Source organism: Brassica oleracea, chromosome C4, assembly GCF_000695525.1.
Source record: "Brassica oleracea var. oleracea cultivar TO1000 chromosome C4, BOL, whole genome shotgun sequence".
NCBI lineage: Eukaryota > Viridiplantae > Streptophyta > Magnoliopsida > Brassicales > Brassicaceae > Brassica > Brassica oleracea.
Genome location: NC_027751.1, coordinates 7,254,413 through 7,267,361, shown reverse-complemented (window position 1 = coordinate 7,267,361; position 12,949 = coordinate 7,254,413). Strand labels below are relative to the sequence as shown.

Below are 12,949 nucleotides of genomic sequence, written 5' to 3'. Positions count from 1 at the left end.
TTCCTCATTAAGAACACTGTTCTTCACTGAATCCATCGAAATAACACCTTCCGACGCGGAGTTACAAAGAGACATCCTGAAAACCTCCCAAGAGTCCGGTAAAGTACCGAGAAGCCACAGACCGTGAATCTCATCATCAAACTTGATGCCCATATCAGACAACTTGTTGAGCAATCCCTGAAACGCATTCAAGTGATCTGTCATCGGAGTCCCCTCCTGATACCTCAGCTCAATCAACTTCTTGATCATGTACATCTTGTTGTTTCCGGTCTTCCTAGCATATAACTGCTCCAGCTTCTTCCACAAAGAACGAGCATCCGTCTCAGTCTCAATATGATGCAACACATTATCATCTACCCACTGCCTTATCAACCCACACACTTGGCGATGCTGCAGCTTCCACTCTTCATCCGTCTTCTTCTCAGGTTTCTGCTCCTCGAAGACTGGAACATGAAATTCTTTGACAAAGAGCAAATCCTCCATTGTGCCCTTCCATAGATGATAGTTAGCACCATTCAAGCTTATCATCCTGCTCATATTTTCCATCTTTCACACAAGCAAATAACAACCCAAAGTTATCAAAACCAAAGCTCTAAAACCAGAAGCTCTGATACCACTCTGTTGGGGAAAGTCACACGGCGCAGCGAAAATACTAATGGTCGTGTTCCCCTGACCTTGTGCGAACCTGTGAGGAAAATACTTCGACGATGGCAAGATATCAAAGTTGCGATAACTAAATGAGACACACACTTTTTACGTGGAAAACCTCCTCGATGTGAGAAGAAAAAACCACGGGACCGTAGTCCACTCAAAAAATCTACTATATAAATGGTATGAATCCTCCCTGTTCAACAGCCTGAACAGAACAGAGAGTCTAGCTACAAATAGCTATCTCCAACACAAACAACAACAACAAGAGAGCAACACAAAGCTTCAAAACCGGCAGCAACCAAACGACCTCAGCTCACAAAGATTCCGGCTTCCATCCAGAGACTAATCCAACCGTAACCAAGATAAACAAGTCGAAAATACCTCTGCCAAATTTCAGCTCAATAAGAGAAGATCTCACCGTTGGATTTACCAAACACCCAAGACTGTCCCGCTGAAGAACTGTGACGACAAGCTTCACTAAAACCCAGACAACAGAAGATCCAACCGTTGAAATCTAAATCCCTTCGGTGAATCTCTAACCCACTGACTGAAAAAGCCTCCCACAAAATATCAGCCCAATCAAGTTCCGGTTGATCCTCCAAAATCAGTCTTGAAATAGCCTGACGAGTTTTCTCATCTTTCTCTCTTCTTTCTCTCTTTTGTCTCTCTCTCTAAACTCTATTATTGTGAGTCTACAGTGCAAAGGGTCATGAGAATTATTATTATGTCTCATGCCCACTTGGTTCTCTCCATCTAGGAGGTACCCAACACTCTTGTTCTGAACCATACAAACAATTCTCTTTCATGGGATAAATAAAAATGTTCAATGCATTTACAACCGAGAATTTGATAGTGATCTATTGAATTATTTTTCTCTAACGTTTCCATCCATTGTATGTAGTATGTACAGAATAAAACTATAAATCTAGTAAACAACTGGATTTTTTTTTGACAACTGGAATTAATAAAAACAAATAAACCAGTGAAATGAATGTTACCGGCTTGATATATATGCATGCTCCATAAGCAGATAGAAAAGAAACAAAACAGACGTCAGTGACTGGTGATTGATCAACGAGATCAAGGGCTAATCGAAACCATGTGGCCGTGCCCACCTTCAGCAACAAGACAACCGTACCTTCATTGGCTCCACATATGTCTTTTTATGTAACACCAATCAAAATGAATCAAGTGGTTATAAATCTTCGGATCCAAACAAAGATCTCATCTCGTCGTCAATACCTCAAATCCCACAAATCTGTTAATAAGTAGTTTTGGACGTCAATAAATTCAAATGCACCGACTATTTTTGGCGACATAGTTCTAAAGTTGTTATTATACTACTTTAATTTGTGGATTATAACTAACATACACGTGAAACATTCTTTCCATCTTGTACCAAAACGAGCCTTTATTATTGTTAAATCTAGTATAGACGATACAGTATGTTACTTAGTGGCGTGTTGTGATCTTATGTCCGGTTACGGTATCAAGAAGTCTATAACCCAAACTTTAAGGCAACCATTTGTTTGGTTAAGCTAAAAATAGAAAGACTATGTCGTAATTGTCGACTCGAGTTGTTCAACATGACAGCTAATCCTCTTGAGAGCAGGATTAATTTAATTGTAATTTAAAAAAGAAAGAAAAAATATAATTATCACAGGAGACGTCTCTTAATTAGGGCGTGAAGAGCCGTGTCTTAGAACACGTGTCGGTATGAAAAAAAAATTGGAAGTCTTGTCTCTTCTCTTCCTCTACATCTCTTCTTCTCTATCTCTTCCTCTCTGTCTCTCTTCCATGATGAATCCACAAGGCCATCCCGAACCTGATTCCGATCTGAATTGGTGTTAGATATATGGTTAGTTTTCTTTCCAGCTTAAAGTTTACCTGGCGAGTGGTCTGAGAACTGAAACTCTGGGATTTAGACACAATGCTTGTTTGTATGAATCTGATTTCTCCTTTAGTCTCTGTTCAAGTTCTTGTCTTTTTTACTTGTTCCTTTCCAATTTGAACTTTATAATCGGATATGGCTCCATCTTTTGGTATAAGCTTTTGAGTTTCTCTCGGCTTTGGTTACTCTGATTGCCTCTTCTTTGTTTACAAAAGATTGTTGAGTGTTCTTGAGTTCTAAACTCTTTGGTTCTTTGTCCTTTTCAGGTGGATAAAGCAAAGGTTTAGGAAGAGATCAAAGAGATTAGAGTTGACGAGGTTTCATCAACCAACGGAGAGGCCAATGGATATCCCTCTATTAGTGAGAAGTTTGGTGATAAAGACCCTGAGAAAGGGGTAGCAGCAGTAGTAGTAGTAAGAATGGTGATAGCAGCAGATCAGGCTCGTTTAATCACTTGATTCTTATAGGAACAGCCAAAACATAAGTCCTTGTGACAGCTTTATTTATTTATTTTGTTTTATCTTCTCTTCATCTGAGGTGATTGGGTGGTGTGGTGTGATGCAGGCTTGCTTACCTACACGAGCTTGAGCCAAAAGTGGTGCATAGAGACATAAAGTCTAGCAACATTCTGATTGATGACAAATTCAATTCTAAGATCTCTGACTTTCTCCTTTGCGAAGCTGCTTGGCGCTGATAAAAGCTTTATAACTACTAGAGTAATGGGTACCTTTGGGTAAGTGTTGTGGCATCTCTCTGTATACTTGTGTAATTGTTGGCCTTGGAACATAACTTGTTTTGGTTGTTTCAGCATATGTATGAAGCAATGTTTGTTATGGTTGGTTGGTTAGTTCATGTGGGATTAGATTTTTTGCTTATGTGCTTATGTTTCTTTGATCACAAACAACGAGATTGGGATGGTTGATGAAATGGAGAAGCTTTATATAGAGAATGAAATCTTACCATCATTTTGTCTAGATTGGTTAGAGGATGGAGTGTTAGCATGGTTTAGCTTATGGTATGAACATTAATAACACAATGTTTACAAATGTCTGCAGGGTTCTTCTATTCTTACCAATCAAGAATCTCATTCTCACGCTTTCATGGGCTCTAATTCGACGTTTATGACGTCCTCTCACTTAACCATCTAAGAGATAAAAAAAATATTCAGGAGAAAGAAAGTTTGATCACTGAACTCAGAAAAGAACTTCGGGGGTCTGATGAGGAACACATGGAGCTCTTATCAAGGGTTAATGCCGATGAAATGATCAGGCGAATAAGGTCTGTTTTTGATATTTTTTCTTCAACTAATTGGAGCTAATGATGTTAATTTAAAATCATGTCAAGGAATGGAGAAAGGGTAACAATGTTCCTCAGATGGTTCATGATAATGCTCCGAGTCCAGCCGTTTCAGGATCACGTAAGAAGCAAAAGACATCACAATCAATGGCCTCGTTATCGATGGGCCCTCCATCTCCTGCTATGCAACCATCTTCTTCTGCGCTAAGAAGGGGAGGTCCTTTACCAGGCATCTTATCTTTCATTCCTATATAGTCAAGTGACAATGTGCTTTAGTCAAGTGACAATGTGCTTTAGTGTCTAGAATTAATGGACGTGTTGTTGATGTAATTTGCTTGGATCATAAGGTTTCAATCATAGAATGAAAGAAATTAAAAACTCTTAAATAAGAGACTCCCATTGAAGCACAAAATCAAAGTGTTTCTTAGCTAAACTTCTTGATTACATTTAAATACTAAAATAATCACTAAGAGACCCTAAGTGGGGTTGTTGTGGGTTAATGATGCTCTTAGAAACTCATAAGGTTTCTTAAATACACTTTAATGACTATTTAACTATTAAATTTTAGTTAAAGATCTTAGTTAAGAATCACCTAATTATTGTGCTACAATGGTAGTTTCTTAGTTTGGGTTTCTTAAAAAAAAATTAACTTGTAATTAAGATAGCTTACACGAAGCGCTAAGCAAAACTAAACAACATAGAGGTGGGCTGTGCATAACTTGTTACCTCTTGAAGAGTTCAGAAAACTAGCGTGTACCGTTGTATGCTACGAACCACATCAAGACTACCACCAAACCATCTGAAAAGAAGAGTTGAGGAAAGCCAAAGAAGATGCGAAAGCAGAGATCTCATGTCCTTGTAAAAAATTTCCAAAATTTAACATTAATACCCCACCAAAATGTATCAATTTAATCTCAAAAACACTATTCAGCAAAAAAACTCTTTAATGCCATCATAAGAATGAACAGACACATTTGCTTAAGACAACAACACGAGTGAAAGAAACTCAGTGGCATTGGCACCATTTATTTCTGTTTAAAAATCAAAACTTGCATATCTTCCTAACGATCGAAGAGTATCATCATTCTCAAACTAGACACCAAAATTTCAGCAAAAGACCAGATATATCAAGCGATAGAACGGAGGAAAAAAAGGATACTGAAGAGGTATCGCTCCCACCAATCAAGCATGTAGAGCCCGAACGTGACATTGTAAAGGTAGATTTTTCGTTGAACCCAGTTCATATTTGATCGAATCCCTACAACCAAAAAAAAACACAGAGATTACAAATATGGCGGAAACACACATAATCCAAGTTTCAAAATTTACCACGCAAATCCTACTAAAAAACGTGATACAAATATAACAAAAAACACCTAAGAATTCGAGATCTACGAGATGGTATTGTTCCTAACTCCAGAGTCTCACGTACTGAATAGAGAAATCAAAATTGGACAGAGACATCAAAGCTGGAATAGTCTGTCTTTTTGACACATTCCTAAGGTTCAAAGCTATGAAGTAATTATTCTTAAAGATTAGATTATAAGTTCTAATCTAAGTTCGTTATTGTAGCAAAAACATAAACTCAATCAACAATAAAAATTCAAACCGTTCCTCAGTCTTCCTCAATCAACAATAAGAACTCAATCTTCCTCAATCAACAATAAGAATTCAAACTGTTCCTCAGTCTTCCTCAATCAACAATAAGAACTCAATCAGCAATAAACATAAACTCAAACCGTTCCTCAGTCTTCCTCGTCATTTTCCAATCTATAAGAATTTCAATCAACAATAAAGATTAAGAACTTACATGTACGATGCGATGAACGACGTTCTCTGTTCTTCAAAGCGAAGAGAAGAAACTGCGTCAAGGGTTTTACTGTTATCGGATATAATCAGAGACCTTGGTCGGAGCGGACATGCGTCCAGAAAGCACAAATCGCAGCGGTTGCTTCTCATCATAGTAGAAGAAGACGAGAGAAACAAAAGAAAAGAAAAAGAGAGAAAAAAATATATTTACAATGGAAAGCTGACACGTGGGGTAAAAGCCCTCTTAATAATCAGTCTCCAAAATACTTCCTTAAGGATCGGTAACCGAATTTTATTTTTGTTTTGATTTAATTAAATCTTTCTTTAAGACTAAAACCTCTCTTAAGAAACCCCTATAACGATCACAACGAAGATTCACTTCCGTAACCAAGCAGGGAAATTAAAAACTTAGTCGAGAAAATATCAGCGCACTATATTTGCTACATCATATCCATCCAAAACAAAGGCCCAAAAAGTATATTTTTAAAGGCCCGACACAGGCCCAAAAGCTGTCTCTTTCCGAAACTAATAATCCATCCGTCCAACGTCGTTGAATGTTTGACCGGTCATCTGATCCGACGCCTTCAGGGTAGCCGCCACCTTACCAGGTTTTGTATCTTCAACTTCGATTTCGTTGAATGTCGGATCGGTCATCCGATCAGACGCCTTCAGGGTAGTCGCCACCTTACTAGGTTTTGTATCTTCGACTGTGACTTCAACCACGGTCCTCGCCGTGCTTCCACGTTCACGTGCCACACGTGTTTCCTCTACAATGTCTGACGGCATAGTCAGTTTGTTCTTTATAGCCTCTGTCACATTCTCTAATGTACCAAATATAGTCCCCTTCGCTTCATTTCCCCTATGACGTCAAAGATACAAACAATAAACTAACGTCAAAACATCAAATGAATGTCACTTCCTTATACTATATATATACCTAACCACAGCTGAATCTTTTGTCTCGTGAGCTCTTTCAGCTGCTAGCTCAGCACTCTCCTTGGTCTTTTGAGACCCCTCTCGTGCTTTGTCTCTAGCTTCGTCTTTGAGTTCTTTACCTTCCAATCTCATCTCCTCCATCTTTCGTCTCGCTTCTTCTCCAGCTTCCTCCATTTTTTCCTATATCATCAAACATTTAACATCATGAAAAAACACAATGTAACGTCCCAAAAAATCATTACCTTGGCACTATCCTTAACTCTCCAAGCTTACTCACTCCAGCATCTTTCCCTTCAGCGGCCTTCTCCACCGTGTAGTCCTTATACTCTCCGGCCTTCTCTGCTGTCTTATCCTTTGCTTCAATAGCCTTCTCCACCGTGTAATCCTTATATTCGCCCACCTTCTCAGCAGTCTTGTCCTTCGCCTCTTTGGCCTTGTCGGCTGTATAGTTGGCAGTCTCCTTTGCCTTCTCCGCCGCCTTCTCCTTAGCCTCTACTGCCTTATCCACTGTATAGTCTTTATACTCACCAATCTTCTCGGCCGTCTTATCTTTAGCCTCTCTTGCCTTCTCGGCTGTATAATCCGCCGTGTCTTTTGCCTTCTCAAGGGTTGCATCTTTAGCTCCAGCCGCTTTCTCTGAGGCTATTTGAGCTCCTTCTCTGGTCGACTCGGCCACGTCGTGGCTTTTTCCGACAACGGCATCCCTAGCGTGCTCGTAATTTTCTTTAACAGCCCTGAAGACCGATCCTATCACTCCTGGCCTCTCCTGCTCTCGTGGATGTTCAACTGTTCTCTCCGTTACCTTATACATCGTGACGTTATCGCGATGGTGTTTGTTAATGTCATGCAAGTCTTCAGCTGCTAGCCTCGCTGCCACCTCAGCTCTCTCCGCTTTTAGTTGTTTCTCGGACGTCAATGCTCTGCTCAATTCCTTGAGTATTCGTGAAACAAGAGTTACGGGTTTGTGATAGTGCAGTTACAGTGCTTTTTGTTGCTTCTTATAGTAAATGCTCTGTTTCTGTGGAGACCCCACGTGGTAGATAGGCAGACGTAGGAGCTGCCAGGTAGTCTTTCGTGCGACACGTATCTTAAGTAGATCGTTTTTATCCTCTCTTGATGTACCACGACACGTGGTCCTTTCATGCATGATGGTAATTGGCCGGTTGACTTGGCTGTATCAACATTTTAAGATAATTTTAATTAGTTGCTCGAGAAATGTATGCTAAATGTTGATGTGAAGCTATTAACTTGATGAGATTTAAAATTACTAACAAGGATAACTCTAGCTTAATCAAAGGTTGATGTAAATTAAACCGTGCTTGAGTAAAAAAGTTTTAGAACCACTCTAAAAACAACAGCTAGTTGAGGAAACTTAACGAGATAGTTGCATTTGCGTTAAGGCAGTTAAAAGTATGAATTTTCTGCTAGTAGCCCCAAGCGATCCAGCAAGGTCGGACAAAATAATTGTTTTACAAAGTTAACTAATTCACATTTGTTCACCTAAAACTTTATAAAGATATTTTTGACCCATATTTTAAGTTGATTCTCTTTACTATGGGGATCCGATCTACACATATTTTTTACTTGATTCAGGTTAGCATGTTATTGACAGAGACTACGCTATATATTGAAGATCTTAATTTATCACGTTAACTTTTCGTTAACAAGCTAATCACATTCACATTAGTTGTGTTCGCACATAGACTAGTGTTATATTAATCACATAAACCAATCACGTTAAAAAGTGCTCTAATGTGTGAACGTCTCTATTTTATAAACGTCACTCCTTTTTCTTATTTCTCCGACAACACCATGCATGACGCGTAATTGATCTCAACTCATCTAAATCAGTCACGTTTTGCATATGATAACTTATCATTTATACTCAAATTAAATATAAACTAAACCGTGGATTTTTTTTTTTTTTGAAACTTAACTAAACCGTGGATTACCCACATCAAACTTTAGTTTTGGGTTATATGATCAACTTTATATACTTCTTGGTTTTGATTTTAGTTAACCTTAACAAGACAATACTTCTTGGTTTTGATTCGAGTTATGTTCCGTAATCCGTATGAAGAAAATTCATCAGCTGATCTGTTAGTAAAAGTTCTAACTTTTTCAAATGGAATTTGTTTTTACTGGTTATTTTATTTTGATTTGGTTTTGGTTTTTCAAACACTACATATTTAAATAGTAAAATAATTTTTGACATAAAAGAAAAGAAAACAGCATAGCATGCATGCACACATAACTCAACTGTATTAACATACAGATATAGCCATATAGGTAGGTTCCTACGTGCGAGGGAGTATAAACGTGTGTCTTGTAAGTGGAGAATCAGATGCCCAAGCGAGTAAAGCAAGCAATGGTCAAGAAGCAACTAATCTCATTTACTTAAAGAAAACTAATTAAAAGGAAACAAAAGGTACACCCCAAAGGAAACGAATAATCTTACAAGACATGTCTCCTCCACAACCAAAAGTATATGTAGTAAAGTTAATAATAAAAGAAAGACCGTTTCTCGTATAAAAACCATTATGATCTGATCAAAGCCTTACAAGATCCATCAATCAATTCTTTACTCTGAGCTTCGATCATATTATCAAAACGAGGAAACACTTTTAGTAAGAAAGAAAGCTTTGGGATTCATAAAAGTATTAATAAAATGGATGGTTCAGGTCCAAGAGAAGGAGGAGGAGCTATGAAGCCTGTGATTCTGAAAGTTGGTGTTGCTCTTGTGTTATCAGCAACTGGTTTGTTCTTGGCCAGGTTCGTGTCTCGAAAAGAAGAAAATGAGGTGACTTCTTCCGCAAGAAATCAAGAGTCTACTTCATCATCTAGCAGAAGAAACGATGGAGAACAAGAAGAGGAGACAGAGATCCGAGGTGATCACCAACAGCAGCAGGAGATTCTAGGATTAAGATCCAGACTCGAGGAGCTTCAGAGGAAGGAATACGAGATGGAGCTACGTTTCGAACGTTATTGTAACATGAAGGAACAAGAAGTCATGCTTATGGAGCATAAAAGCATGTTGAGTCTTGAGAAAACTCAGTTAGACTTCCTTCGTAGAGAACTTTCAGGGATGGAGGAAGAATATAAGAGGGGCCAAGATTTGGTGATTGTGTTTCTCAAACTGGTGGGAGAGATCCAAGAGCTGAGATCAGAGAACTGGTTTCTTGAGGGGCGAGCAAAGAAGCTTAGGAGAAGAGGAAAGCAATTATACCGTGTTCTAAAAGAGAAGAGCATGAGGAGTACTAGCGTGGAGAAAGAGCTATTGAAGTGTCTTGATGAGTTAGAGATGAAGAACAGCGTTGTGAAGGAGCTTGAAGGTGAAGTGAAAGATCTGAAAGCTAGGGTTGATGTGTTGCAAGAGGAGAAGGAAGAAGTGTCCCTGAAGTCATCAGAGGTAAGTAATGATTTTGAGATCCTAATCCTTTACTTTTATGTTGATTGGATCCTTTTTGGTTTTGTGAAGATGGTAAATGTAGAAGATTATAAAAAGGTGTTAGAAGAGTATGAGGATTTGAAGAAAGATCATGCTAACGGAGTCAGTGAAGTGATTAACCTGAGATGGAGCAATGCTTGTTTGAGACACAAGGTGATGAGAAATGAAACCAATTATGAGGAAGTAACATTTTCTCCAAATAGAAACTTGCAAGAGTACTTGGAAATGGAGGAACAAGCGGATGCTCTTGCATTGACAGTAGTAGCTGATCATGAGCATCATGAAGAGACTAACCATAATGATGATCATCATCATGAAACTTCAAGGAGGAAGAGGCTGATGAAGAAGCTAAAGAGATGGGTTGAAGGAAACGAGAAGGGAAGATCAACAAAGTTAGAGGAAAGATGTTTCGGAAGACACTCTTTAACCGTGGAACCTGAGGATGAACAGATGTTTCACTCAAGAAGATCTTGTTCTAGCGTGTAAATGAAACAGTCTTGTTTCACAATAAAAGCTTTCAATGTCATGAAGACTACACTTTAGGCCTTACCAAAATATAACCTGTTTGTAAAGAAAAAACAAAATTGGTTTATTATTATTACCAGGTGTTTTGTCTGCACTTACGTGATTAATAATTTTACAAAAAATTATAAATAGATATATTATCAAGTTAAAAACCATTAGAATAAATTATATTCATGCTTTTGAAATATTTAATAATTAATTAAATATTAAATTTTTATATAGTATAAAGTTTTTTAATTTAATAAAATATTTTTTAATACGTAAAATAAACTCAAAAACATTCATATATACATAAAACTACATACATGGATTTATATTTATTTTTAAAATATTATGATGTAAATGTTTTTGGATAACATAATATAGAATATTTTTAGATAATGATTATTATCAAATTAATGAAATTTTCTTTTAATTTATGAGTAATTATATATTAAAAAATCTAATTATTTATTCATGGTAATCAAAATTTAAACGCTTTAACTTATATCTTGAGAGCGAAAAAATCACTTCGCCAATAATATTATAAATAAATATTTGAATTCTTTGCCAATGTTTTTCAGAAATTATCATAATGAGTGATTTTGATTGTCATAAAATTTTGATTGCCCTATAATATAATTAGCTGCATTAATATTTAGTTTTATTGTATTTGATAAATATATTTTTATAATTAATGTTTCTTTTATAATAATTAGAAACAGTCATGTTGTGTAAATCATTTAGAAATCTCTTTACATACAATTTTGGTTCTGTTTTTTCTTTTTTAATTTTTATTATTTATCAAGATCTTCAATTATGTTTTTCAAAACATCACTAATATATAAGTTTATAATTATCGAGACTATTTAATGATTTTTTGATTGAGAATACAAATTTTTAAGTCAAGAAATATACGTTCAAAAATTTATATACTGAAAAAAATAATATTAGCTTGGATAATAATACAATAGACATGGATTGTTTTTGTCAAAATAACGTTTTTTTTTAACTTTTTGAATGTTTTTATTATAATTAATTCATGTTTAATGGTTAATTATATAAAATATAAATTATTCATTAAGAATAACATCGTATTTAGCCATTCTAACTTTTAACGTGAAAGCTTGAATGCGAAAAACAACTTCAAAAATAATAGTATATACTAGGTGTTTTCCTGCACCATGTGCAATAAGAAATTTTTTAAATCTAACTTATATTTAAAAATAAATTTCATTAAATATGATAGATTTTACTATTTTCTTACTAATATTTAATATATATTTGATATATATTAAATAAATTTGTATAAAACTAATAAAAATGATATAACATTGTATAATTATCAAAATTTTATTCTAAACAATATTTATAAAATTTGTAGGTATATAAAAAACTAATGATCTTACGATTAGATATTTAAATTTTTACAAAATTGTAGAAATTTTTGAAAGCTTTAGTAATACAAATTATATAATTATACAAAAATAATAGTATTTCCAAATTTGAAATGTTGTATATGAATATATTTATTTTATAGATGATGTATGAGCTATTACCATATTTAAGAAAAGTTTACCAAAAAGAAATATCAATATTAAATGTAATATATGAATTATTACCATATTCTAATAAGTTTGCCAAAAATATAAATCAACATTAAATGAAATTATTCATGTCATAATTTTCCGGAAGCCATGTCATCAATTTCAGTAGCCATGTCATATTTGTTTTGTGAAATTGATTGTAGAGAGGACATGTGGCAAAATCACTTCGCAAATATAGTCGGGGATTATTATTATTGATGAATCTAACGTTCTTAACTGTATTTCCTAAGAGCAGGTGCAAGTTTTTTTTTGGATCAAATAATTATAACAAATTAGTTTTTTTGGTCAATGGTAGATAAGTTCTATTTTTAATAGAAAATCAAAGTAGATGAGAATCTTATATACCAAATATTGATATGTTTGTTATAAATCAATTGATGGATGTCCATAATCGGCTCGGTCCATAACCGGTCCATACACTTAGAGAGAGAGACGGCCCAACTCTAGAGAGAGAAGAGAGAGGTGGCCGCATACCTTAGAGGAGAGAGAGAGAGAGAGGCGGCCATAAGCTTTAGAGAAAAGAAAACTCTATTTCATTTTCCTTGTAATTGTTATCTTTCTATTATTATGTATTAGTAGTTTTCCTAATCCTTGTTGGTTTAGGTTTTTGGATACTTTCCTTTTCTATGACTTGTAATTCTTATATAAAGGAACCCATATTATGATTAATAAAAACATAGAAACATTCAGCTCTAAATTTATTGTTTTACAACACGATATCAACACGAGTCTCTAAACTCACTGAGCAAATCAAAAAACTCTTAAACCTAAAACCTAGCCGGCGACCTTGAACCCTAACCCGACGAA

General features: G+C 35.7%; 2 protein-coding genes, 1 long non-coding RNA gene and 1 pseudogene across 3 annotated transcripts; 2 read left to right on the top strand and 2 right to left on the bottom strand.

Moving 5' to 3' along the window:
* Window positions 1–2,259: 2,259 nt before the first annotated feature.
* Window positions 2,260–4,425, top strand: LOC106340734. The gene is made up of 4 exons (XR_001269495.1): window positions 2,260–2,509; window positions 2,809–3,275; window positions 3,598–3,820; window positions 3,887–4,425. It is a non-coding gene; the product is annotated as an uncharacterized LOC106340734 (long non-coding RNA).
* A 135-nt stretch (window positions 4,426–4,560) lies between these two features.
* LOC106340733 lies at window positions 4,561–5,826 on the bottom strand (annotated as a pseudogene).
* A 346-nt stretch (window positions 5,827–6,172) lies between these two features.
* LOC106337987 (embryonic protein DC-8) lies at window positions 6,173–7,730 on the bottom strand. The gene is given in 5 exon segments (XM_013777068.1): window positions 6,173–6,506; window positions 6,585–6,763; window positions 6,826–6,834; window positions 6,837–7,503; window positions 7,564–7,730. Coding segments are annotated over 5 exon segments (1,356 nt in total).
* Window positions 7,731–9,112: 1,382 nt separating this feature from the next.
* On the top strand, window positions 9,113–10,635 carry LOC106339869 (protein CHUP1, chloroplastic). Its single transcript, XM_013778734.1, has 2 exons — window positions 9,113–9,992; window positions 10,062–10,635. Exons 1-2 carry the CDS (start codon window positions 9,252–9,254, stop codon window positions 10,515–10,517), a joined length of 1,197 nt encoding a protein of 398 aa, XP_013634188.1. The 5' UTR covers window positions 9,113–9,251; the 3' UTR covers window positions 10,518–10,635.
* The last annotated feature ends 2,314 nt before the right edge of the window (window positions 10,636–12,949 follow it).